Source organism: Anser anser, assembly GCF_964211835.1.
Source record: "Anser anser genome assembly, chromosome: 8".
In the NCBI taxonomy this organism is placed as follows: Eukaryota; Metazoa; Chordata; class Aves; order Anseriformes; family Anatidae; genus Anser; species Anser anser.
This window is the reverse complement of record NC_139728.1, coordinates 31,587,017-31,614,815: the sequence shown is the minus strand read 5'-3', so window position 1 is coordinate 31,614,815 and position 27,799 is coordinate 31,587,017. Positions and strand designations below refer to the sequence as shown.

Here is a 27,799-nt window from a genome sequence, read left to right as displayed (position 1 = left end):
ATTGATTTCAGTGGAGATTTAATGCTCAGTAACTTAAAAACAGATAAATTATTCAGATGTTTAAACATGAAGCACTCATCTAATGTTAAGTATTCACATTTTAAAATGTTTGCATTAATAATGGTTTGTGCTCTTTAACACAACAAGTAATAGTCAGTGAGCATTGTCGCGGGAGGGTTGTCTACTTTTGCAGCATTTTCTCCTGTTTTCAGAAGAAAGCTTTTTCTGCTTTATATGTCATCGTAGAGGAAGTACTGAATTATAAGTATTTGGGGTTTAGGAGTAGGAATTTTCCCTTAACCCTTTTCTTTTCTTTTTGCAGCTCCCAGTACAGCCCAGTATGGGATCACCGGTGATGCCGAAGTCCTGTTCTCCTGCTGGTACCTTGTGTTGACACTGTCCTCTCTCACCAGCATATTCTACCTGAAGAACATCATTCTGCACTAAATGTAAAGAACCCTAAAAGGCTTTTAAGGATTCTCTGAAAGTGCTGATGACTGGATCCAATCTGGTAGAGTTTGTTAAAAGCAGCGTGGGATATAATCAGCAGTGCTTACGTGGGGATGATCGCCTTCTGTAGAATTGCTCATTATGTAAATACTTTAATTCTACTCCTTTTTTGATTAGCTGCATTACCTTGTGAAGCAGTACACATTGTCCTTTTTTAAGACGTGAAAGCTCTGAAATTACTTTTAGAGGATATTAATTGTGATTTCATGTTTGTAATCTACAAGTTTTCAAAAGCATTCAGTCATGGTCTGCTGAGTTGCAGACCGTAGTTTACAAAAAAAAAGAAAAAAAAGAAAAAGAATATTGCAGTAAAAATGTGCTTCTTTAAGGCTGCAATACAACATTCAGTACCCTTCTTAAAAACATTCTATCCACATTTACACAGAAACTTTTTTTTTCTTTTGATAAAAAAAAAATCAATATTGCCTTCAAAATAGCTCTTCAGAATATTACACATATCTAGATTTTCTTCCAGCATGATATTCAGGTTTCAAGAATGAGCCTTGTATTATAACTGCATTGTGCAGTACTGCTTTTTGTTTTCTTCCTTTTTTCCTGCAAATTCAGCATGGGTGTGCCTTCATAAAACACTACTTTCCTCTTCCACTCCAACAAATTTGGAATGTGTTTTGGGAAATGCTAAAGCATCCTTTTGAGCATAACAAATCTCTAACTGAGGATGAAGGTGCTATTGACTAGAAAGAAAACCTCCTCTCCCATCTCCAGTGGGTAATGGAACTGCTTCAGATGTATATTTTTAGGCAATCAGTGAAGGATAGCACCAATTCCTTTTATTTTTTTCCCATCTACTAAGCAGTAGATGATCTCTGTAAAAAACTAGTTTTCCCATTACAAAAGAGAACACAAACTATTTTGAGACATCTTTTGAATGTAAGAAGGTTTCTCTTAGTCATTCTAAATCAGGATTCTTAAATGGCTGTAAATGCGAGAAACTAAATCGTCCCTTTTATATTACTGACAAAAAAAAAACAAAAACTATGTGAATTGGTATTTTTCTTGCACTTAATTTTGTACTGGTTTGGCTAATTTAGCAATGATAAAGGATGCTTTTAAATATTAGATATCTGAAAATACATAAAGTATCAAGCAGAATTTTATATATATATAATATATATATAAAATACATATATATATTAAAACAAGGTTGCTCTAATAATTGTACTGAATTGCATGCTGCCGTCAATGATGCATCTTTACAGACAGGACTTCATTACTGACATACTAATACTGTACAAATAGCTTACCACAGCAGTTTAGTACTCATACACGATTTCCTAGGACTGCAGTCTATCAAGATAAGACTCTCATTAACCTCAATGAAGGATCAAGTTTCAAAATAGCATATAACATTACTATTTTTTCTAAGCAGCCCCATACTGCATCATTGCAAAATGTTGCTCACAGTTTACAGCTGAATTTAAAAATGCCATCCATGTAAATTGCTGGGACATGACTGTGTCCAGCAGCCTTTGAATACAAGATCCCCTATTGACAACAATAATAAAACCATTATCTACATTATTATTTCCCTGTTCTGTATGTGAACTCTAATAGGTGACACAATTATTATAAATATGACATTCTTTCTCCTAACAATAAGGCTTTGTAGCTAGCAATACCAGATGAGTACTGTGCATAGGCAGCAGTTCCAAATCAAGTTTACAAATATCCCACTTTCTGAAAAGGCAAACTGTGAGTTTGCTTAGACTCACTATATATACTGTCCCATGCTAAAAAGTAGTTCAAATATGTGGTGAACCTGTTGTTGTTACTGATTAGCTCAGATGCAGGGTATAAAGTGAAATATGCTGACTCCAAAATATGGCAATAAATTGTCCTAGGTCACTCTGCTTTTGTTCAGTGACAGGTTGTACTATTTCTATTATATCATTTGCAGCTGTGTGCTGAGCAGTTACTATTTTGAGAAATGTGGCATTTTTTAAAAAACCTTGAATAATGTGACAAAATTAATTCTTTAAGGAAATGGCATAAAACCAATTCAAATTATACTATACACAGTCCTGATATTCTGATTTCCCTTGTATTGCAGCTTTAAAGTGCTATGTTTTAGAATCCCTTCGTAAGAAACAGGTGCTGCAGATACCATGTCAGTACAGTTTTATGAAGACAGAAAAAGGGGTACAAGTAACCCAACTCGTATGCCGCGTCTCATGTAAAACTGAGAGATGTTTGTATTCTGGGGCTGGATCAAATTATATATTTCAATTATATATTTCATTTCAGTGATTCCTAATATCTGAAACCTGACAATTCCAGCAACAGAATAGAATGAACAGCAGCTTTATTAAATGTGAAGAAAATGAGGAATGAGGTATGACTGTTAGCAGACACAGAGCCACTGGGTAACATGGACAAGGCATTTGGTCCCACCTCTGAATTTTCACTTAAATTTGTGGGGACATGATTGTTGTCAAGTCCAAAAAGAAAAAATATATATATACAAATATTCCTAGGTGCCAATAGCATTTAGCATTTTCTTCCATGAGATAGGTTCTTAAATACCAGTCGGAGCTGCGTGTTCAGCAGCGGACACGTGCGCACCCACCCGCTCAGCCCCGTGCGCTCAGGCTCGCGCAGGCGCCCCGTGTGCCTCGGTGCCACGGCGCTGGGCTCTGCAGGCTGCTCGGCAGGAGCCGACCGCCCCGTCCTGCGGCCCCGCACGGAGGCAGAGGCGCTTACCTTTATGCACCGGTTAATTCAAAGGGCGTGGTACATGAAGATAAGCAGCCTTGATTTTTTGCAGGATCGGAGCTATAGGCAGTATTGATTGAATAAAGAAACTTGGCTCCTCGGTTAACCTGTTCCTTGCGGTAAACCGGTAATTGTGCAGTTTGGGACTTACTGGGACATTCTTCCAACGCAGACTGTGCAGACTGCTGCCAGTTGAACTCAACAGCATCTGACAAAATCCATTCACCCTTTAGTTTGTGGGGTGCGTTTGCTTTAGGCGACTGTTTGACGGTATGTTCTACGCTTCTTCAAATGGTTAACCCATACTGTTCATATCTGTTGGTCAAATATTATTATATTTATTCCCACCTTTAAAACGTGAAAAATAAATGGCTTAGCTCCAAGCAGTATAACTGAATATTTATATTAAGATCGTTGTCCACATTGGAAACCCCGAAGTCTGTAACACCGTAAGTTCCTACTCATGCAATAACTCAGGTCTGCTAATTACCATTGCATCGGTGACGTACACAGAAGCAATGATGCTCTAATTATACCGTTGCTGATCACGATTATACTGATACTGAATTAAAGGATGTCTCACAACTTCTTGAACAAATGCAGTTTCTCAAGGGTTTATAACTTGGCAGGAAATATACTCCTCATAGCTAAACAGCTTTTTTTAAACTTTTCAATATATATATTTTTTTTAGAAACTGTGCTGTTTTTAAGATACAGGAGTGTTAAAAACCATCACCAGGAAAAGCTGCTTTTTTGCACATTTTCAGAGTTAGCATTCTAGACCAACAATGGTAAATGTTACGCCTACCAAAATCTCTGCTTATTCCACATAACTGTGTTATAAAGAATGTGTATACCAAAATATGTATTTACATGGATAAACAATATGCCTTAAAGACTAGATATGCATTTACTTCTGAGATTGGATCCGCTTTGTGCCCAGTCTGGAGGTAAATAATCCATATTTCATAGCCTGCCATGGGAGGTTTTGTTTCTTTCCAAAAAAAAAAAAAAAAAAAAGGGAAAAAAAGAGAATAAGAACATTCAGTTTCTTTTAAAAGAATCTTAACTAATTTTAAAATTCTTGCATAAACTGACATGTGTGAGGAAGTTTAGGAAAAAAATGAAGTTTTAGCTTTAGCCCTGGCAGTGCACGGGCCCCTTTTCGGAGCTGTGCCAGCACCAAGCTGGGCCAGGGGCAGCCCCGGGGCCGAGACCCCCAGCGGGCGGTCACAGGGCCCAAGAGCTCGCTCTCAGCGTGCAGCCACCTTCCCAGCCGGGCGCCTTCTCCTTCCCTCCACCTCCTGCCCTTGGGGACACCGCACTGCCCATCCCCGCCTGTCCTCCTGCTCTGTCCCTGCTCAGCCTCACCTCCGGAGCTTTCCACCTTTCTCCCTCCTGTCTTGGCCTCAGTTCGGGCTCAGCCATCAGACGGGGAGATGCGACCACGGGCTCCAGCAGCAGTGGAATGGCCCCAGGAGTTAGGGGAAGAGGACGGCTGATGGGACCGTAACTCACAGCCCCAGCTGGCCGCCGCAGTGACCTGAGCCCCGAAGGCAGCCAGACGTTCCCGAGCACCCCCCGTTGGCCGCAGCAGCAGGGACCTGTGGGAACCCAGCGTACCCACGTGCCAGCGCACCCAGAGCCCCCCCAGCACAGAACAGGAAACTCTTTTAAACAACAAATTATTACAAAAAAAATCTTTAAAAACAAGAAATAGAAAATCATCATTCAGCCTTAATAGATTAATAGATAAAAAACTGGAGGGAGGAGTTTACTCTGGGAGTTGACTTTTTCAGCCAAAACCAACATGCGCTGCACACGCACGGGTGCGGTGAGCACGCGTAGGCTGCGCTGGCTCCGCTTTTGGGTCGCTCCTTCCCTGCTGAGGCAAGGGAGGGATCTCACCCAGCGGTCAGGAAGGGCCGTGGCACACCGGGACACAGCCCAGGCTGCTGCAGAAGGGTCTTGGGACAGCCTGGCAGGACTCTGGGTGACTGCTGTTCCAAAAGCATGCCTCACCAGGGCACTGACAGCACCGAGCAAATACCTGTTTGCTCCTACCACTTTCTGCCAACTTTCTGCCTAATTCTTGGGGAGCTCAAAGGTTCCTTTAGATCAGAAAATCCCTGTGCTAGGGAAGTGGAGATCAGCATGCTTGTCACATCCCGGAAACTTAGTTTTCAGTCATTTGTTTTAAAGGCGTGAAGCTTTCTGGTCGCCTGGTGGGCCATGAGTCTGCACGGCAGGACAAGCTGCGGGCCCCAGGCGCTCAGGCCAATGCCGGCGTCCCCTGCCCCAGCTCTGCCTCATGTCCCCACGGCTGGGCCACCAGAATTATCCCATGGGGCTCCCATCAGTGCATGCCAGCCGCCGTCCCTGTGGCGGGAGGAGTGCAGGAACCTGTTCTTGCTGCCACTCGGGCACACCAGGGCACTCTGACGTGAGGAACTCTGAACCGAACTGCAGACAGTAGAGCAGAATAACACAGCTGAAAGTCATTTCACTTAGAGTCGCTTTCATCGTCTCGTAGCTCCCCGCACAGCCTCTGCGGCTGCTGCGCTGCCAGGTAAACCTGATCCCCCATTAGCAGGATAAATTACATTTCCCAAAAATTTAAAATTGGAGGAAGGTGAGAGGGAGTCGGTATCGTACTGCTGCTGCCACTACGGCCACAGGAATTTCCCCTCATATCTTCCAAATATGAAAGTATTCATTATTCCTCCAAACCTTTTTTTTTATGCTGCCAGATAAAAAATGCCTGTAATGATGATATATATTATATTTGGTATCCAGAGGGCAAAATCTCTTCTCTCCTAATGCACATCCATCCTTCTCTTTATTATTTTTCAGCCAAAACCAAAACACAATTCGCACATTACATGATGCGATTTATGTGCAATAACATCAGCTTTTCCACTTATCAAAACCATTACAGTCATAAGCACATAACTCCCATTAACCTCAGCGACAGCAACTTAAATGTGAACCACAAGTGAGAATAAACCTTAAAGATGTCATTTAGCAGCAGCAGCCTTGTTTTCTGCTATGTGTCTAATGGCGAGATGGCAGGCTCATTTCTCTCCTCCCCCAACCCGCCTTTTTTTTTTTTCCTCCTTATGCGAAAGTACACTTTTCTCATCGACAGGGAGATTAATTCGGGTCCGAAGGTGTAGTCATTTAGATGTGTTTAGCGTTTCTGACGCATCGCTTCGGGCAGCAGTACTCCGTTGGGGCGTGCGGGCGCGAGAGGTGAAGTGTCCTGGGGAGCCGCAGCGAGCTGGGCCGGCTGCTCCCACTCCATGCTAATGAGACAGCCTCTCGCGGAAATTTCGGCTCTGTAGAAGCTACGGGAGGTAGCACGGTTCATTAGGCTACGAAAGCTTTAAAATGTTAAAGGAACTGGTTTTCCTCTCTCATTTAAGTGAATTGCTAAAAGCACTGGGTTGTTCTTCCACGGAACTTCAAATTCACTATTTTCTTCATTAACTTTGACCTTTTTACATCTATTACAATAAGAAAAAAAAGTTAACTTCAGAGTAAGCTACTGCAAACTCACTTCCCCCAGGCTTTTAAAAAGCCTGAGAGCCTGGGCTGGGAAAGAAACAGATCTCGTTTGCCACTGTTTTCTGTACAAAAGGGATTTACTGTTAAGGATCCTGAGTTCCTCCGAATCGTTTCTAATTACTTTCATCAAAGGCACGTGCACGTATCCTTTTCACCCCGTGCTTATTGGTAGCAAAAGGACAGAACGCCTGGCGCTGCTCCTGGGATGTGGCCCCTTCCCCGCAGGCACAATTCGGGGCAATTTTAACAGGATGTTTGAGTAAAGCTTGTGAAGCAGCTGAAGACGCAGCCGTGTGCTGTAGCTGCAGGTGAGCAACAAGCCCAATTAAAGAGAGTAATGGTCCCACCCCACCTCCCTCCAGGTATCCCTAAAAAAGCCTTTTCCAACCAAGCCTGCTTTAGTTCCAAAGGCTGCAAATGTAAATGTCGTGACAAAAACATACCAGCAAAGTGGTTTGCCCTTTCCAGCCCAGGCCAGCCCCACTGCACTGCTGAGGCATCCAGCACCAAAAGCCCTTCCATGTGTTGTTGTTTCCTCTTTTCTAAAGCAAAGGTACAAGTCGCGTGCTGCTCTGCTGCTCGTGTGCCTCGTCCCATCAGCGCGTGTTTCCTGTGTTAGCTGACTCCCAGAGCCGCTGCCGCGGCCACGCACAGGGTGCAGGGCGCCGCTTCCCCTCCGCCGCTGTCCTTTCAGCTCCTCACTGTTGGCAGGTGGCTGGGACGAGGAAACACCTCGTGTTCCTCTAACAGGTCTGGTTTAACACACACAGCCGAAAGCTCAGTGGCGTTTACCTGACTCAGCCAAACCCTGCTCCCTACGCCGGGCACGTAAGGGCTGCTGGCACCAGCGCGGGGTGCAGTGTCCAAGTCTTCATCCGAGCACAGCTCCGTGTGGCTGCGGCACCGCAGGCGGGTGTGGGCGCAGCTCTGCCTCCCCTGCGGATGAAATGCCTGGCGGAAAACATGCCTGAGCGTTGACAGGGTGTCACTTCTGACGCGGGAGTCTGGATAAGTGTTTCAGCCTTTGTTTCAGTGCCTTACGCACCTTTTTGCAACAGACCATAATGTAAGAGAGTACATTTTTAAAATTAATTTCAGAAAGTTAATCACCCCTAGCATCTTGGCTCCCCGAGCAGCTGCTCCCAGGCCAGACTTCGCATCAGGCCCTCGGGAAGCACGGCGGCGGCACGGTGGCTGCGAGGCACCGCTGAGCTCTGCCCTTGTGATGGCTCTCGCCAGAGGGTCTGCCAGAAGGCGCCTGGCTCTTCTGAAAAACCTTGGCCGAGGGCTTTGACCTTCGATTTGAATGCAGAATTAGCACTCCGGTAAAGGTTAATGAACAGAAAGGAGCAGAGAGTTTTTGACCGAAATACTTCTGAAGTGCTTTAAACATGTGAAGGTCACAGATCAGGCCCGCTGCTGCAGAAAGCACCTGCTTCCCCTCGGCAGAGGAGGAGGAGGAGGAGGGTCTGCTGGCGTTTGGTGTAGAAAACTTCCCAAGTGATTAGGCTCTGAGCTCTTTTCACCTAAATATAGATTCATTCACCTAAATATAGATTATGTCCCTGCATCCCTGCCGTGCCCGCTGCGCTGTGCCTGGTCCCCAGGTGGTGACATCGGCCCCACAGCGAGCTGGCTGCGATCGGGCACGGCTCCAGTAGGCACTCCTGGCCTGCTGGGCAGTGTTGGGGCGGTGGGCTGGGCAGGGGACGAGGCGCGACCCGCGGGCCATTGCATTGGCCGCCGGCTTGTCCCACAGGCAGGCTCTGGGGGCCTCTGCCTTCTGCTGGTCTCGGCCGAGACCTCTGCCAGGACGGCACGGGACTCGTCCTTTACTGTCTAAATGTTTTGTTTTTCTGACAAACTGCGGTCTTGAAATGCAATTTTTTCCTTGTTTCTTCATCAAGTTGATGGTTGTGAAAAGTAATTATTTTAGCATATGGTGAAATGTGCAATTATTACTGCTAGGCTCTTCATCTAAGACAATCCGCATTAGCATGGATCTCCTATGAGCACTGACAACAAGGGGGTCAGCCAGTCCTGGCACAAAAAGAAAAACCTCTCCCCAAACAATTTCTTAATTTCTAATTCCTGTCCCACCCAAAAAACATGACACCGTTGTGGTAAATGGCAAATAGTAATGGTAAATACAGGGATGGAGTCTTAAAGTGAATCAATCACAACAGCTAGCTGTCATGGGCTGTTAGTTTAATAATCGCTTTTAACTATTGTGTTCGTTATTTCGATTATTAAGGCATTTTGCCTACAGGTAATGCTCACACTATTAGCAAAACCTGTGACTCGTAAAAAGTTCTTTAATGTTGCAATAAATCAGAAGTTCTTTGGGAAGAACTCCTGCCTTCCCCCGGCACAGGCAGAGGGTGCAGGGGCAGAGACCTCCCCCCCGTGGGGCCGGGGCCGTGTCCCCTCCCCAGGGCTGTGCGGAGCTGCTCAGTAGCACCCAGCCGCTCACCTCAGCTGGCGTTTGGAAGGGTTAGTAAGATCAAAACAAGTATAGGAGAAAAAACACCCCGTGGTTTGTATTTGTTGAAGGCAGAAATTTTAAAACAAAAGCCAAGTCTCCTGGAGGTAGTGAGCCAAATCTGTGTGTAATCATCATTTACTTTTCAACAGAGTATTATTAAAATAGCTCAAGTTGCAGTGCAGCCATCATGCCCAGTTTAGAAGAGGTATAAAAAAATATACATTTATTCCATAGCTGAACATGTGTGCACTCCTTCATGTGATGGCACCTCCTCTGTCACCAAGGCAGACCCGTTACGGGGTCCGTGCCGGGGCTGAAGGCAAAGCCCCGACCCCGCAGGCTGCTCTCCCCAGCCACAGCACTGGCTTGTGCAGAGTGCTCTTTGCAGGGGCCATGCACTTTCCTCCAGACAACCAAATCCCTTGCCAGAACTGACAGGTTTGAGTGAGGGTGACTGAGGAGCCAAGAGCGGCGCCGTGCTTGGGCAAGGACGGCTCAGCCCGGCCCAGGTTGGTGCCCCAGGCAGGCGCTGTCCAACCGGACAGGGGTTGGCACCAGGCACGCAGCTCAGCACCAGCCCCTTCCTTATTTTTCCCCAGCCCCTTCCTTCTTTTTCCCCCTAGGACCAGCTGCTGCTTGTCGGCAATAGCATTCCAGTGTCAGGTCTGTGCCTAAGGGTGGCTGTCATGGTCCACTGGCAATCTCTGTGATGGATTTTTTCTGCCTAACCCCCTGGCGCTGGGAGGCTCGCCCAGCAGTGTGCTGTCCCCTGCCCACAGGCGCCTGCTGCCACCTCCTGCGCTGCTCCGAGGAGGGGGCGACGGCTCGCCAGGGCGCAGCTCCCAGCCCTGAATCTGCAGCAGATATGCAAATGCACTTAGCAAAGCGCTCCCGCAGATGTTCTTAATTAAAACAACCCAAACCCACATAAAGTAATAACCCAAAAAACCGCCTCACCGCTCTCATATGTTCTGAATCACTGCTGCAGAATACTACAGGAATATTATTTTTATAAGAGTAAACCATTTGCTAAATAAGCCACCTGTTAAATAAACACTCCCTCTCTCCAAATATTGTTGTTTTGTTTTCCAGACTATGCACAATCTGGATTTATTTGAGATGAAAAAAGATAATCGCTAAAGAAAAAAACCTGTATTTTGACTATTTGAAACTATCCATCTTGTGCGCACATCTGCTCCTTTGCAAGCTGGCAGAGCTCTTACATTAAAAGAGAATCGTAGGTACTTATTCAGCCAGGAGCTAATGAATTTCCATCATCACACCATGGCAGTCTTCACTTTTTTAACTTCTTCAAGCCTCAAATTGTTTCTTATTCACCTGGCTTGACTCGCCAATAGAGGTGTCTTCTCACAGGGACAAATCCTGAACCGAGATTGTCTTAGCCAAGTTGACACGGGAGCAAGAATAGAAGTCAGCTCACATTTCATTGTGATCCTTTTTCCATGCTCCCAAAGCCAAGTTTGCCGTTATCGCACCTCCAGCCTGTCTGTACAGGAGCACCCCGCTGCACGCAGCTGCTCCTTCAGCTCCCCCGTTCCCCTCCCATCGGTGGGGTGCTTCCAGAAAACACCCAGTTAGCCGCACTGGATGCACGTCCCCACAAAATAACCACACACACACACACACACACACACGTTAAATAGCAATTAGTTAAATAAAAGATTGCATCTGGCATCTTTTCTTCATGCAGTGGACAGCAGCTCCGAGCTTCCTGCCCTCTCCTGGCACCGCGCTGCTCCATCCTCCAGCTTGGTCTCGTTGCACCTCTCTTGGGACATCTCAGAAACGAGAGCACTCAACTATTCAGGCTATACAGAGAATAATTTTATTCTGATCCTCAAGGTGCTGTTTAGAGCAGGACATAAAAGGCTACAGTGAAAAAGTGAAGGGAGCAAAACCAAGCGTAAAGGAGAGGGCTTTGGGCTAGGGCAAGCAGTGAATCACGGGAGCCAGCTTCCCTGCCAGGTTACCCTGGGCTGCAGCTGATCTCCTCTCTGATTCAGCTGCAGGAGGTTGCTGTTTGAAGGGTTTGGAGTTCACTTTTGAGGAACTTCTCAGAAACTAAGATTCAGAGTCCTAAAAGCTGCAGAATGAGTGTCTCCGGGCACCGTGCGAAGTTCTTCCCGATCCTAGAGGAGCACTTTCCCACTGTGGGAAGTGACGCCTTAGAGATGCTCATGCCCACGCCCTGTTATCCAGCCTGACACAGACCTGGACCCAAAAGTCAGCGTGCAGAGCTCTTGGGTGTTGTGCTTAGAGTCTGGGCTGAAATAGGTGCCTATGGCACACAAAGCAGTCAAAGCAGTCCCGTCAAATGTTTCTCCGGGCTTCACTGATAAACATGTGGCCAGAGAGATGCTTATCATCTATTGCTAATGCTGAGAACTGGTTGCAAGAAGCCACGTGCATTGTGTGTGTGTGCAGTTGTTTACCAGTGATTTTAAATGGCTTTAGCTGATTTTGTGTCCTCAGATCTGAAAATAACACCGAGTTGTCACAAATAATTACGCAGCACAGACAGAGGCTTGCAGCAAGTGTGACATCCTCATCCACGCCAAGTTGTACTTGCACCAAGTCCAGTTAACTTGGTGAGACTACTTGTGCATGCTATTACACTCTGTGAATAATGGTACCTGATATCTGGCCCATGGAAACCTCGCTGATTGGCAGTAAAAGCTGGGTAGGTGATCACCTAAGTGCATAAAATGTGGCCATAAAGATGCATCAGCATTATGAGTTCATATAAAATTGCAGGCACAGAACTGGACAAAACTGCTTTTCAAAATCAGCCCTATTATATCCTGTTCTTTTTCACGGAGAGCCTTTGTGATAATAATCCTGCTGCTATTTTGCATGTTCACACATATTTTCTTGCTCTTTGACACTCAGCACCTAGCAACTTGGCTCGTTCACCTTTAGCTGATGTTTTTCCCATGCCTTCTGAACAACACAGCAGCAAAATCCTCTGGGCGAGTCTCACACTCTGTCCATAAAAAGAAGCCTTTTCTTCCAAGACAAGTTCAGTTCTCACCCAGCTACAGGCTCGCCTATATCTTTTAAACACTAAACCATGTCAGTTTGTGATTTTTTTTCCAAGTGCTTTTATACATCTTGACTCTAACGCAGATTCTTAGAAAATTTCACAAAGCTTCTATTACTCATTTCACTTTGAATGCAGCGCACAAATTAATGGTGCCTGTTAATTAGGCAGCTAACCTGGAAAAAAAGAAAGAAAAAAAAAAAAAAGAAGTAATGCTTCCCTTTTGAAGGTAATCTGCTGTAAAACACGTTAAAGAGTTGAGTCAGATTTTAATAACTAAGAAAGTCTTTAGCTTTGACATACGAACTGAGTAAGCCTGCAGTGCCCCATACGTACACGTACACACACACTCAGCCGTGCCCCAGCACTCGCCCCCCCCCCCCCCCCCCCACCCTTGCCAGCTACGTGGTGCTTGCAGCACCGACCTGCTCGGCACCGAACCAGTAAATGCAGCGTGCAAGGACAACGCGGCCATTCCCACCCACAAAGCATCCAAACAACGCAGGCTGCTGCCCACTTTACTGCCCAGACCCGCATGCCTACTGCATGCTGTGCGGCCCTGGCAAAAACTCCGCGAGTGTTTCCTCAGCACCAGCCCCAACTACAAATGGTGCAAAACACGGTGCAGGTCGGGTACTGCCTGATAGGTGAGCGGCACGGAAGACCCAAAACAGGCTGCCAGCTTTTGAACAACTGCAGTCTTTGACAATTAGCAGGGAAGAAAGAAAAATGTTTTGCATACCTGAGTCTACATTAAAGCACTAGTGCAAAAAGGAATTTTTTTTGGAAATATTGCAATGGCTGTTAGGAAAAGAGTTGCATCCATGTAAGGCAGACCCTTCCCTTACCTCCCCATCTCATCCTTTTCCATATAAAAATCCAGGATTTGTTTCATTCAAAGAATAGACTTTAAATTTCTATACTCGTGTCAGGGCAACATTAAATATTAAAGCAAGATATTAAAATTTCAGAGAAACTAAATTAAACCTGAGGTATTCAAAAATAAGTGTTCCTGAATATTTAATACTAGAGATTTCATAATTAACTTTAGAAATCTCTCGTATTAAGAAAATGAGGAGCTGCCTAAAAAAATGTGACCACAGCTGTGACCTTCCAGGGGGCTGTGGTGGATGCGCTGAGGCACAGAAAGGTGCGCGATGGGTTTGCTATGGAAGAGGTTTGGATTTACTAGGGATAAGAATGAGGCTGGAAGCAAAGTAAACCCAAGGTGGATAGACTGGGTTTGTATGTCTCTGTAAGCAGGTCTTCCCTCGCTACCCATAAAGTCAGGCTGACCTTGAGGGGCAGGTACAGGTGGGCCTCCTGCTTGTGTCCGCCAAAATTCCCCCAGCTGGACTGCTCTGTGTCCCACCATCATAAAGCTGTTTGCAGCGTGCCTCTCCACTAATACTTCTAACATCTGCTCCAGTATGTGTCTAAAACTCAGGGGAGAGGTCCACACCAGCACAGGAGCTGGCCCAGTACTTCAGTGTAACAGAAAAAAATAAGGTGGGGGGAAAAAAAAAAAAGCTGCTTGGTGGCTGTCCCCACATGGAGGGGTGCTGCTGGTGTGGGGACACCGCGGTGGGTGGGGAAGGGCTTGTTCTCCTCCACTCATCCCGAGCAAATCCTGCGTGGGGCAGCTGGCTGTCACCCTGGGTAGGTTTTGGATCAGCTAATGCATTAACCCAGTGCTTGGTCAGGCTCATGTGCCCAGCTGAGCTGGATGCCTGGGCACAGGGCATTTTTTTTTCTCCCTTCACCTGAGATCCCAGGGCTGTGAAATAGCTCCGGTTATAAAATGGTTCATAGAGATTTAAAGCATCAGAATTTATTATTCTAATGTCTTCGTCCCACGTGCATTTTTATAAACGGAAAGTTGCTTTAAATCAATGGTATGCCAAATTTTTAGCTCTCTCAGAGAATTTGAGCATAGCAAACAAGGCCAGTGATTTACAGCACAGCCTGCACGTGGCCAGAAGTCCTCCAGGTGCCATCACAAGCAGCCAGCTCGTACACTGTGTGCTAAGGCTGTGGACTGAGTGATTGTGCCTCCGCTTAAAACCGCATAACTAATAGTACAATTAGCAGCACTCGTAGCAGAGACTGCACCGTGGCTTATGAACACTGTGTTCTGCCTCTGCTCATCCTACATCCACAGCTAAGGGTGATCTTATCATCAAAGTCTCTTGTATCTGTGGAAATCAAGTAGAAACCACTGTGGATGGAATAGAGAAAGTTGGTGGTGTCCTTCATTCACTGGATGGTCTAAATGCCCTCCCACAGTAGAACATTACCCCGCAGTAATGGGCAGAGGAAAACCAGTAGATTCACTTGTCCAGGCAGTAATTTGACATAGTCAAAGTCCTTGGGACCCGGCCACGGCCACAGCCCTTGCCCTGGCACACCTGCTGCTGCTGCAGGCTCAGGCCCCTGGGAGCAGGGCGAGGAGCACCCATGGGGAGCAGGCCCACGACGGGCAGCAGGCTGCAGGTCACGCCGTGCTGGGCGCTGCGGGCCGTGACTCGTTATGGTGGCTGCTAATTTGCACGACTCATTTGGAGAGCGCCGCGCGGTACGATAGCAAAACAACACTCACTTCCAGCAAAATGTCAGATTATGGATGGAGGGGAAGAGAAGGGGCTTGAAGAGATAAAACCATATACTGACAAAACAATAAAGGAAAAATCAATCTTTATGACAGATGAGAGAGGAGATTTACAGTGTAATCAGAAAGCACAAAAAGATTCATGGCTTGCCAGAACAGTATCTAGGCAGCATTATTCTATAGAAGGCAACACAATCGCGCTGGCAAGATCTGTTTGCTTGTTTCTGAACAAATCTCTCAGCACGTTCTGTTGAAGTGGGCTGCTACAGGCACAGATCTCAGCACTTCATCTGCACGGGCACGCGTCTCCTTTCTCTGAGCGCTCGGCTCCGCAATCCTTTGGCTTTTCCGATGCGATCAGCCGGCACAGAACATGCACTCCGAAAATTGCCCAAGATAAGGAGCCGCCCCAGCGGGAGATGCAGTGCCACGTAGCCTCCTCCTCACACAGTCAGAGCAGCAATTAGAGTGAAAATCAAGGCAGACCTGCTCTCCTAATGAGCTTCTGGCTATCAGGTGGTTGTATTAGTTTCTGTTTAGTTTGATCTAATGTCTTTTAGATAAGGTCGAAATGACCAGTCAGCTAGCCTTCAAAGAAATCCTGATCTATAAATTTAATACCATGTAAAGCTTATACTTCAACCTAAACCGGTGTAGATTGCTTGGCATTTTTTATCTAAAAAGCAAGAATCACATAGCAAGACCCTTAGGTGATTTAATCATCCAGTTACAGCAGTGGAAAAACAAGCTCTCTTTTTTTTTTCCTGTAAAATCTCTTCTTATTGTATTATTGATGTATACCCTGGCCTTCAAAACCTGTTCCTTCCCCTCACCAGAATCAACAGTGGTCATTTACAGTGGGTAAATTGGTTTGCCCCTGCGTATTCATGGAAAGGGTCCTCAGCACGTCCAAAACCTGAGCTTGGGCAACCCAAGTTCACCAGATCTGCTGCTGGGTTGTACAAGTTCTTGGAGGAGATGCGATCAGGTCTTGGCACGGGGCATTGTTCTGTTTTGTCTACGTCTTTGCTTAGCATCGCTTTGCCCTGAAGCCGAGCGAGGCAGCCTGGCAGCCCCTGCTCGCTTCTGCGCTTGGCTTCAGGGAGGCCTGGCAGACTGGGCAGGGCTATTTTCCTACAGATGTGACAAACGTCAACTGAATGGAGAAATTAGTCATCGCGTATGTCAGAGTAGCTTCTAAAACCACCTTTTAGGATGCAAAAGGCTCTGCTCAGGGAGATAGGACTGTCCCTGCCGGGACCTCGTGCCCTCGCCTCAAGCCTTTCGGTGCAGCAGGGCCATGGGGGCTGTGCTGGGCCGCGGGTTGTGCTCCTGGGGCCTGGTCTCCTGCCCCAGTGTCCTGCCTGCTGGTGCTGGCAGCACCTTGACCCCGTGTGGTGCCAGGCGGCCCGCAGAGCCCCAGCTCTGCCCTGGGGAGGGGAGGCCTCCCTGCCTCCATCTGCTCGGCCTTCAGATGTCCTCGGCCCCAGCTACAAGTCACACACATTTCGCACACCTCCCCCTCGCCCCAGCGTCAAAGATGAGCAGTGAGATACATTGACAAGCTCAGACTCAGACAGGATAGGCAATCCAGAGTCCTTTTTTTTCCCCCAACACCATCTCAGAGGTGTTCTGGTGTCAAATGCAGACCCAGAGGGAGTGCACAGGAGTTCCCCGGCAACATTCAGTTGCAAAACAAGGCGTGCACAAGGGTTAAACACAGGGGCCAGTCTGTACTGTGGATATAGGTCTGAAGATCTTATCACTGAGTCAACTCTGCAGAGAGTAATTGATGTAGAGCATCACAAAAGAACAAGTTAAAACGGGGACCCAGCAGACTGGTGGTGAATCTTCCAGACCATTCCCAGTTTGTCACCAGTGACATCACCAGAGAGCCTTGGCTCTAATATAATGACACCAGTTACATGAATGTCAACAAAATCATTAATTTGTACAGCACTACGAAAGTGCATATCACTGCACACAGGATAAAAATGACTATGATACCAGATACAACATTTACATATTGTGGGGAATTAATTCATCCTTCATGCGAGTCTGCACCATTATAGCAATAAATCAGTTGTCTGATGAAGGCAGCAGCAATGAAAAATTATATGATCTTTTGGCCTACTGACTTGGTCAAGAAAATGACACAGATTGGAAACCGCATCGCACTCTCCCTTGGTCTCTCTCTCCCTTTGCTCCACTGAAGCCTTGGCTGGTGCTCACAGTGCTGCCTTTTGTGTTTAGAAAGAGTCAGGAGCAGAAATCTGATCAGAGCAAAACCTTGAAGGCATCAGGTTTATGCCACACTGCTACAAGTAAAAGACGACTGAATATAATCCTTAATTTTCCCAAGATAGTTTCAAAACAATGAGTTTATCATTTACAAGCCGAGCCATTTGTTTATGCCCTTTTCGCCTTTGTTCTCAGATGGTGGGCAACCTGGGGTTTATTTTGCACAAAGTTCTTTTGCTAGTATTCATCCATAATCATCAACAAAATAACTTAATATATGTAGGCGACTATAATGACAGTAAATGGCGTGTAGGAGGGATAATATGTGCTTCATTGTCAATGCTTGCATGCTGAATTAAATACCCTATTCTGGTCAAATGCTAATACGTTCTATGAGCACTTTCCTATAAACACATTTTAAAAATGTGGTAGAATACAAAGGTGATATGAATAATATATTGAAATAATCTGATATGTGTGAGTTTAAGAACTGGTGTTTTTCTGCAGTGTGTTGCTTGGTACTGGCACTGAAATGATCTGCATGAAAAAAAGTATTCATAGTAGTATCAGTTCAGTCCTAAATACAGTACACCCATCAGGACTACAGTGGCATCAGTCCTCATCTGTAAAGGATGTATTCTTTTCTAAATGGACTCAGCCACAGCTGGCTGCTCAGCTGGTGCCAGAATTATGTAGCACATTACACTTCGACTTCTGATGAAAACCTAGGTACAAAACAGGTGGAATTTAAATTTCTGCAGATCCTTAGAATTTAAAGCAGCTTAGACCTCAGCAGCACTTCTATCTCAAGAACACCTTAAAATCAATGGCAGCCTCTGTGCCTGACTGTATTCGGGTGGTTGGTTTTATGCTGGTGTTCAGTGTTGGGCCACTGGACAAAAAAGTGATTGCAATGACGTGATTCATCTGGCAGACAAAACGTGCAGTAGCTGTAAAGATTTTGTGTGTGAAGCTTTTATTGGCTTCAGCAACAGCTATGGGGGGCCGGGCTAGGGAAAGGCAGCAGGCTCCCAGTGGGAACGGAGCACCCTGTGCTGTGGGGTCTCATCTGGAGCACTGCCACTGCTTCCCAAGCAATGCAGTCGAGACACGGTGCTCTCCACGGGTTGTATGCTGGGGCCTCGTGCTGTGGCAGCACTCACCCCTCGAAGGGCCATCCCTGTGCCGCCCCCCGGGGCAGGGGGCAGCGGCAGAGCAGGCGGTGGTGGCTCCTCAGCCTGCAGAGTCCAGCGGAGCCAGGCGCATACCCCAGGCTCCTGGCTTGCCTTGGGATGTGTTTGCCATCTTCCCGAGACACTGCCCAATGTCTGCAAACAGGGGAAAAAAAAAAAAGTTAAGGCAGGGGCAGACCAAGCCCATGGTCTGCGCAAAGCAAAGGGGCAGCCCGTGGGACTTCCCGGCAGCCTGGTCGCGCCGCCCTGTGCCCGTGCAGGATGGGCACCTTGCTCTGCCTGGGCACGGAGCAGGAGCAGGGGGGCTGCGAGTGGGGCTGGTGAAGGCAGGGCCATCATGCTTCTTTTCTGCTGGCAGGAGTGAGGTGTGCCTCTCGTCCTGCACCAGTCCGCTGGCCACCACCTGCCTCGGCGGCCGCTCAGCCCAGCTCCACTCCAGCTGGCAGGCGTTAGCCGACAGCGAGGTAACGAGGGCTGGGGAGAGCCTTAGCAGAGCTGAGGACAGCTCGTCCAGCACTACCGTGTTCTACCAGCCTGCAGAACGCCAAGCACGGGACTGACAGCCGTACTAAACATGCCACAGGCTGATCAGCTTGATTGTTTATTCACTTCTCTTAGATCAGCGGATGTAAAATAGATTGCTTCTCATTACAGAGTCAGGCTTTTCAATTAAAATGTATAATGCACTGAATTGGGGGTATATGTATTCCAAACAATCAGGTTCAGTTTGACAAGAAATAAAATGTTAGCAGCGTTAGCTTGGTATAGCCAAATGTTTCTGTGGTTTCTGCAGCGCCGCGGTGCATGGCACAACCTGGCAGGGCGCTGCAGTGCAGACCTGGGGTGATGTGCCCCTCACTTTCAGGAAGCATTGCCTCATCTTTGATAGCCTGTAACTATTGATTATTTTGTCTCTCTGATACACTTTAGTTTTCTTTTCTGTTCTGTTTTACATTGCGGCAATCTGGAAGCCTAGGGATACAATGTTGTATTGATGCCTTGAGTACAAATGCCCCAGGTACTAGTGCATCTAGCTGATGTTTTAATTACTCTCCTAATACAGCGAGGATTTTAAAGAGCAGTAAACAGCAGTGCCCTGAATTAATGCCTTGCTTCTGGGTTGTCTGTTTTTCACAGATGCATTTTCCTTAGTGATCCGGAGCAAAAGGCTTAGTACGTTATCATAGCATAAGACAACTTAAAAGAATAAATAAGTCCTGCAACACAGAGCTCAGTATTAAAGAGACAATGTGACAATAATATCTGAATGATACTACATATTTTAGAGCTATAACTAGATTAGGAAAATCAAAGCACTTCTTGACAAGTAATGTAAACGGCTATTTAAGGTGATCTACTACAAACTACAAATCAGTTCTGGCTTTGTGCTGAGTGGTGAACAGTGAAATTGGAATAAATATAAGAATTCTGCTGCACTAATAATTTGATCTGAAAACATACATGTATATATAATATGCTCAGTGGTTGCCAAGTGAGGACCATGACTTAAAATACAGATTTTGTTTAAAATTTTTATCTATCTAGAAAAAAAAAATAATAATAATAAATTAGCCAAGATATAGATCCTGACCCTAAAAACAAGTAGGGAGAGGAGATGTTCTGTGCTGGTGATTTTCTGCAGTAAGTAAATGGACTGCTCAGGTGAGCACCATTCATTAGGCTTATCAGCAGGATGAAGTATATATGTAATATCATCAGGGTTGCCTTTCATCTGAAATCAAAGCACAGTAAAACTTCCACTAAAAATGTATTAAAATCAGACCTCCAGGTGTGCACTAGCAGCACCTGCTGCAGGAGGTGTACCTGTTTTTTCAGTCCCTGCCCATTGGTTTTGCTCACAGCACTTCCTTGGGGCTCTCTCATGCCTGTCCAGTGCCACAGATCATGAGAACAGGTTGTAGATGTCTTAGGGCAGCCCACAAGTCGCAGAGGTTGGGGTGAAAAGCAGAGAGGCATCCTCGGGAGCTGTGGCGGCGTGCTCCCCGCAAGGGCAGGGTGCTGCCGAACGTCCCCTGGGACGCACGGAGACAGGGGGAGTCGGGGCTGGCAGTCCTGGCTCGGAGAGGGCTCTCGCAGCCACAGGGAGAAACGGAGGTGAAGATGTCACTGGGGGACCAAACCAGGTCTCTCTATGCTGTGAAATAGATGAAATTTGCACAACCCAGGGAATAAAACACTATTTTTCATCCTTCTTTTCAAGTAGAACTCTGCCTGTAACACCGCAGAGACCCCAAATGTCCATTAGCAATTTGTAGCTTCGATAGCTGTCATTGGAGTTGCTTTATGCAATAAAAAGACCAGGCTCAAAGTGTCGTGTTATTAAAAAAAAAAAAAAAGACTTTGCACAAGGCCAGTTCTAGCATTGCTAATGCCCAATAATGCCCAAATAATTCTGACCATTTCAAGGGTGCTTACTCTAAATTACAAACTTTTACTTTATTTACAAAGTATGCCACACTTAATTGCATGTCTTTCTAATATCTCTTGGTCAGGAAAATGAAGCCAATGCTAATCTGATAGACCTAAAAATGAATGCCTCACTAGTGGAATTTGGAAATATAAAGCAACTGCAATGCAGATCTGCAAAATGTTCTGGAGTGCTTCTTGGAGGAGGAGCTGAGGCGCATCACTGCCCGTGGACTCAGCTGGTCACAGGAACCGAATGAATAATGTGAACCTGCAATGGCCCTGAATTTTCTCATTTGTTTCAGAATTAGCTCTCTTTTCAGTCTAATGTCAATACTTAGTGTTTGAACTCTGATGGGCTGGTTTGCTAATTATCATCAGTGTCTTTTGTGAAGCAGCTTACCCAGGCTTTTAAAGCACAATTACCAGCCTGCTTCAGCAGACAGAATGCCTGCAACATTTTACATGCTGAAAATAAATACATAAAATATAATAAAGTAAGATTTTTATTAGTAACATACTTCTAGGGAAGAGTATAAAATATCCATTAGAAATCCTGTTAAGAGTATTGGTCATTATGACAAGAGGGAAAATAGCTTTCTTAGGGATTTGATTTCTTTTTTTCTTCTTAATGGATACTACCCTTTTACTGTCACCAGTAGACAATGTTTTCTATTAACATTTACTCAGCAGTTATCATTTTTGTATTTCTTCATAACCACAGCAATCCAAATAATGTTGTTGCTCCACTTCTGTCTCTACTTTGATAAATACAGATAATGATCTAGCACCAAAGATGTCCCCACTCTCATTGACATTGCACAAGTCACCAGGTAGGGCAATTTGGCTAATTCGATCCTGTACCATATTATTAATAATAATAATACATTTAACATCATCAAATAGAGTTTTGCAAAATGGTTGTTTCTCAATTTTTCTTCAACAAAATCTGGGCACCTTGTGTCAATGGGACCAGGGACCTTGTGTCAATGGGACCTCTGCACAGGGTGGTCTCTCTCCAGGAATATCATAATCGTGCCTGCAGGAGCCTCAGCTGAACATGGCCGTTGATAGCATGGCTTTGTTCTGTAAGGACAGAGCTGGGAGAAAAAGTTGTATTAACAGAAGGCTCAAGTATATCCATTTAATATTTCCATACTGTATTTAATTGACACTCTGTGTGCAGTGCAAAATCAATTACAGTGCAACACCAGATTTAAATGCGATGTCAGTCCAGCTACGCTATTGCAGTTTGGTTTGACCTCTGTGAACCAGGGGCAGGCTATGTTAGAAAGCAGTGAAGCAACAACCATCTCAGGCTTTTCCAATTAAAACTGGAATAGCAAATTATTAAAAGGGTCTGAATTATTTCTAACTGTGAAAAACATACAGCAGATAGGATGAGTTCCATAAGGGGTAGCTCAAAGCTCGTTTCTAGGACAAGAGGAATGAATTACGAACACCCATGGGTGCGATAAATCTACCATAATGTACTTATTATTTTTTCTTACGGAGCAGGTCTCATGTATCAAAATATGGTATATTTTGTATTATAGCCTGGGCCCAAGATGTTGTCATATCTATTAAATATGCCTGCATAAAAAGTTAGAGTATGAACCCCACATTCAAAGCTGAATCTTTCTGTTAGCATTTAATAGCTTAAAAAGCTTGACAGATAAAACCCAATCTTAGCTATCAAGCACCAGCTCTTGATTACACAGCTCTGTAAACAAGATCAAAGTAAATTTATGAGCAAAATTACTTTCTGTTGTTAATGACTCTTTCAAAAAATTAATACAGTTGATATAAGAATTGACGCAGGTTACAAAGCTAAACCCCATTTTAAACCATGTGCAGCAGCCTCATCATTTAAATACTTTCTCATGCAGTACATCTACGATAAATAATTTGCTTACCGTGGCAAGTCTTAATTTTTAATCTAATGAATGGATATCTCATATGTGCTGACTTTGGTCTTCAATCTCCCGAGTCCCGCACACACGTGGCCTTTGTTTTGGCAGGTTTGACAGGTTTGACCTTTACACTGCCCGAGTTTGCTGTTTAATTACCAGGCAGTACTAGCTGGGCTGCAGAATGCAATCACTCGGTAGTAAAACCTGCATGCAGAGTGATGCTGCACACTGTGAGACTTGGCATGTGCTGCTCAGTAGGACTCCTCTTGCATTTGGGAAATCACTCAGCAGAATTACAGCTTTTGATGGCAAAGCTACTTAAAAGCAAATAAGGTCAAAAAAGCATTAAGGAGCCTGAAGGGAAAGCCTGGCATTATTCATCCGTTCAGAACATAAAGCTCCTGTGTCAACTGCGAGCAGTTACAGTAAACATTTGTACAATACTTCACCTACGTAAATCAGATTAATGCTAGCAAATGATTTCTGCTTGGTAATGTGATGACTTCCCTGCAAATAATGGAAGACGAAAGGGTGGGTGGAGCGCAGCACCGGCTCCGAGGCATGTTTCCCCTCATAGCATGACCAGCAGCATTGCTACGTCCCCGCTCGGGGCTGCCTGGGCTGCAGGGCACTGTTCGAGCGCACGCTGCCTCGCGTGGAGGGGTGCTTGCTGTACCCCTGAGAGAGGCTGCGGGGTTGGTCCTCAGCTCTCGTGCTCGTGTGGCACAGCCTGTGAGAGTCCCAGCTGGACGAACCCGAGGAAGTGAGAATTGAAATACTGCTTATTAAGATGAGCCTTAAAAAAATGGAAAAAAAAACTGTGGAAGGAACACAGCACGAGGATAGCTGGAGGCTGCCCCGAGAGGGGCATCCATTTTGTACACAGGTGGCAAATGAAAACAAATGCTTTTCCATTAATTTTAATATCTTAAATGCTAAGAAGTTTTTTTGCAAAAGACCAATATTCCTTTTATTACACAATAAGTTACTGGAACCTCAGTGTTATTTTGAAAGTATAAAAACTATTCTTTCAAAAAGAGTATTTTAAATGGAACCTGCCAGCTGTAATGTGTGATGTTATAACTGATGGCCCACAATTAAAAAATGCGCTTACTAAAGTAAGTGCAAAATCAAAATGGAAGTACAAATCCCTTTATCCTAAGGCCGAAAGAAAAGCTCTAACTTTTGGGAGTTTGACACATGGACCATATGGCAGTGTGCTAGAGAGCACCACCAGGTTATTCTAATAGTAGAGCTCTTTCTGTAGGTCTGTAAATGCTGTACATAATCTCCAGATTTTCCATGCGAAAGCAGATTTTCCCTTTATTGTGCCAGTGCTGGCTTCCCCATGACAAATTCTGACACCTTTGAGCTGGGTACGTGCTTTTGTGCAGCAGGACTTTTTACCTGGCAGCACATTCCTGATCCCCAGCCGGGTTGCTTTGCAGAGCTGCTCTGTAACCACGTATGCATGTACAGAGGAGCCATGCACACAAACAAGGAATTTGCAATACACGCCGCGTTCTGCTGCAGCATCAGCTTTGCAGTCCTGGAACCTTTGTGGTTTAAGTGAAGCAAACCATGCCGGGATTAATATTGCAGAAAGTGGAATTAGGCCTAGTGCATGTATGTATGAATCTCCATCGTGCATTCATGGTAAATGTTGGGCCTCCCATCTCATTTCCACTCTACAGAAAGTGAGGTAGAACAATGACATTAAAACATGTAAAAGAATGAAAATCTGCCTATGAACAGAGGTGTCTGAATCTCATTCAGGGGCATGGTAAAAGAGACACGCTAATACTAAGCAATTACAAAATGTTTCCTACAATCGACCTTATTGAATGAAATATATCCTAGTAATCCAAAGAAAGGAAGGGTGCACTGCATGCTCATGGACTCAGACACAAGACATGAATTTAAAAAAACACAGATATAATTACATGTATTAAAGTTATCCTCCACACACAGCTTAAGTGTAAAAGAAACCATTATTTTTCTATACTGCCCAAAACCTCAGCTTCGTTTAGATTAGGTAAATTTCTTCTGATATTATCAATAATCAGACCGAACAAAAATTGGTTATGACAATCTACTCTTCATGAATTTCAGAACTGTAAACATTTAGCTGAGGTATTAGCAAATGTCGGGAAATAATGCTCTATTTTATTCCAGAACAACTGTGATATCATGTAGATAAAAGAAAAAACTTCTGCCCATACTTCTGGCCAACTTCTGCCATTCTGCCTGGGCAGCTTTCTCACAAGTAAATTGTTGCATAAATTACAGAGTAAACCTAAGAATAATGCTGAGTGCAACTTGAAATGCTTCAGTATAATGTGCCACTCGCATCATGTCAGAGCCAGATTTCACATTATGGATGATACCCATCACACCTTTATCTGTCTTCTGCTGATGAAATTTCTGCTGTGAGTCAATGTACAGCATCCGTGTCAAAAGATCAGATATTGTATTTGTTTGTTTTCCAGCTTGCTTATAGCTGATAACAGCATAAGCCAAGTGAATCCAAGGAAAAATAATTCATCACAGTACACTGGTCACCCTTGCACTGCCGCAAAAAACATTCCCATGCCTAGTGTGAATCCAACTGCATCAAATTCTGCTTAAACATCATCAATCAGCAGCACAGAAAGCACTTTTCTAAAGCTCCTGTAGGGGTTGATGGAGTGAAGCCCAACTGAATATATTGGCTTAAGCCCCAGCCCGGTCAGTGCATCTCTCAAATACCAGACCCAACACCGAAAACCGATTCCCGCTGCACACACACCTCGGCCTGGCCAAGTGCCCGTGCGGTGCTGGGCTCCGCGGGGGTCTCCCTCCCTCCCTACAGCTGCGCCGTGGCCGCGTGGCACCGCATGGCACCGCGTGGCACCGCGTGGCACCGCATGGCACCGCATGGCACCGCGTGGCACCGCATGGCACCGCGTGGCACCGCGTGGCACAGCATAGCACCGCATGGCACCGCATGGCACCGCGTGGCACGGCGTGGCACCGCGTGGCACCGCATGGCACCGCGTGGCACCGCGTGGCACAGCATAGCACCGCATGGCACCGCATGGCACGGCGTGGCACCGCGCGGCTCAGGGACGTCGCAGCCCCTTAGCCTGCAGGGCCACTGTCCGCAGAGGAGATAAAGCCATCCCGGGACAGCAAACGCCTGGGTAACGGGAGATGGTTGAGTTACTTTTCCCTGTGTTCACGTTCCTTCTGGCTGTATTTCATTCTAGAGTCAGGCTGTGGGTTGTACATCGCGTTACGATCAGAAGCGTTGTACCTATATATTTATATACTGCTCTTTTTTGTTCGTTTCTAACCAAATCATCTCAAGGTGACAGGAAAGGGTGAGGGTTTAGTTTTTAAAAAGCGGTTTACAGTAACTAAATTAAATGGATGCCTTATTTACGAGGATTGAAGGATTTTTTGGAGGAGCAATCCCTACTCCAAAGGTAGCCCAAGAAGCCCCAGCAGGGGACCCCTCGGCAGCGAGGAGCGGCGGCAGGCAGGGCCTTTCTGTGTGAAGCCCTGGCAAGGGGTGACAGCCCGAGCAGACAGATGCTGATGTCTGAAAGGTGCCCGGGGGTCCCAGCCACAGGAGCTGGCCACGCTTTGGGCACCCAGCACCTCCTCCCGGTACCTGCGGCAGCCCGGGGCTCAGCACCCAGGGGCGGCCCTGGGCAGGGGATGTGAGCCAAGGGAGAACAAACGTCACACGAGCGATGCTGCAGTGCTAACGGATCCGTCTGCGTAGCCAGGCAGATCCTGATATTTGGAGTGAAAGAAAGAGCCTCTTCAAAACTTAGAGAAATGTTTTTCCAAAGCTACTCGGTAACTTCCTTGTGACCTTACTACTGTACAATGGGTAGGAAGAAAATCACTTTGCCATAGGCCGTCAGAAAAGACTTGGTTAGGTGAACAGCAGAACTTCTCCCAGGATTAAAATACAATGACATTTTCTGTTTTTTGGTTTGTTTGTCTGTTTTCTTTTGTTTTTTGTTTTTTTAATGAGTTTAACCTGGAGTCAACAGAGTCCTCAATTCTTTCCAAAGCTCAGCAACAGCCTATAGGGAAGAATATATTTATTTCCTGCATCTGTTCTCCAAATTAAATCAGAAATTGTTTATAACAGAATAAATGGTTCTTGGTAGTCCCCGGGGAAGCTCTTATGGAAACCTGGCATTATAGAGATGCTTGCTGCCAGTGATCTCTGTGTTGCAGCATGGCTGGAACCTTTCTTCACGGAACTTTTTTTCCTCCTTTTATATTGTACTAATTGTAAGGGAAATATAACACCACTACAGGGTTAAAATCTGGTTGCAGTGAAGTCAATGGCAAGAATTCCATTTGTTTCAATGGATCAAGGATTTCATTTCAGATGTTTATTGTGCTGTCAGAACAGGGAGCAAGCAGACTGTGTCTGCAAGGCACGCAGGGTATCTAGCAATCAGCCCTGGTGTTATATTGCAGAATCATTTGCGTTTGCTCTAGCATTAGGAACATTGTTCGAGGGTGTTTTAATTGCACATATGAACACAAAGGAAGAGTCAGCGTGCCATTAATACAACATTGATGTTTAGCACTTACTATAAAGTACTGTGTGGAACTATGATCAAATCTGACAAGTCCAAACTTTAAACAATGTACAGCATTTTATGATGCATGTAGTATTTTTAGTAGCAACAGACTATGACATTTGGGGGCTGCAGCCTAGTAAGATATACCAGTGTTTCCCGCTTCTATGTAATATTTTGTATGGGTTTAGAGAAGATGGCCTCTGTTGTGCATTGTTTGTGAAATGTTTCTTATCCCAGAGAGGTGTATGATGTAAAATACGTCAGTGAAAAGTGTATATTTTATGTGAGAGGAAAATACATTTTAATAAAGGTAAGCTTTGTTAGCTGTAAAAATGGCAACTGTTCAAGTGTACAGTAACTTCTTACTAATGTACGAAAATCTGTGATATTTTTGATTTGATTGTATTTGTATTGCCCAAATAAAACATTTTGGCTGTATTGTTCTTAACTGTTACTTTTTTAAAAAATA

The 27,799-nt window shown here is 45.4% G+C and overlaps 1 protein-coding gene across 4 annotated transcripts in view; it reads left to right on the top strand.

Annotated features, from left to right (window-relative positions):
- The window catches only part of NEGR1 (neuronal growth regulator 1), a 317,196-nt gene extending 289,427 nt beyond the window's left edge, over positions 1-27,769 (top strand). For all 4 annotated transcript variants that reach the window (XM_083846131.1, XM_083846127.1, XM_083846128.1 and 1 more), the window contains one exon: positions 323-27,769. In XM_083846131.1, coding sequence (XP_083702257.1) covers positions 323-447 — 125 coding nt within the window. In that variant the 3' untranslated portion in view covers positions 448-27,769. The remainder of the gene's footprint in view (positions 1-322) is intronic.
- The last annotated feature ends 30 nt before the right edge of the window (positions 27,770-27,799 follow it).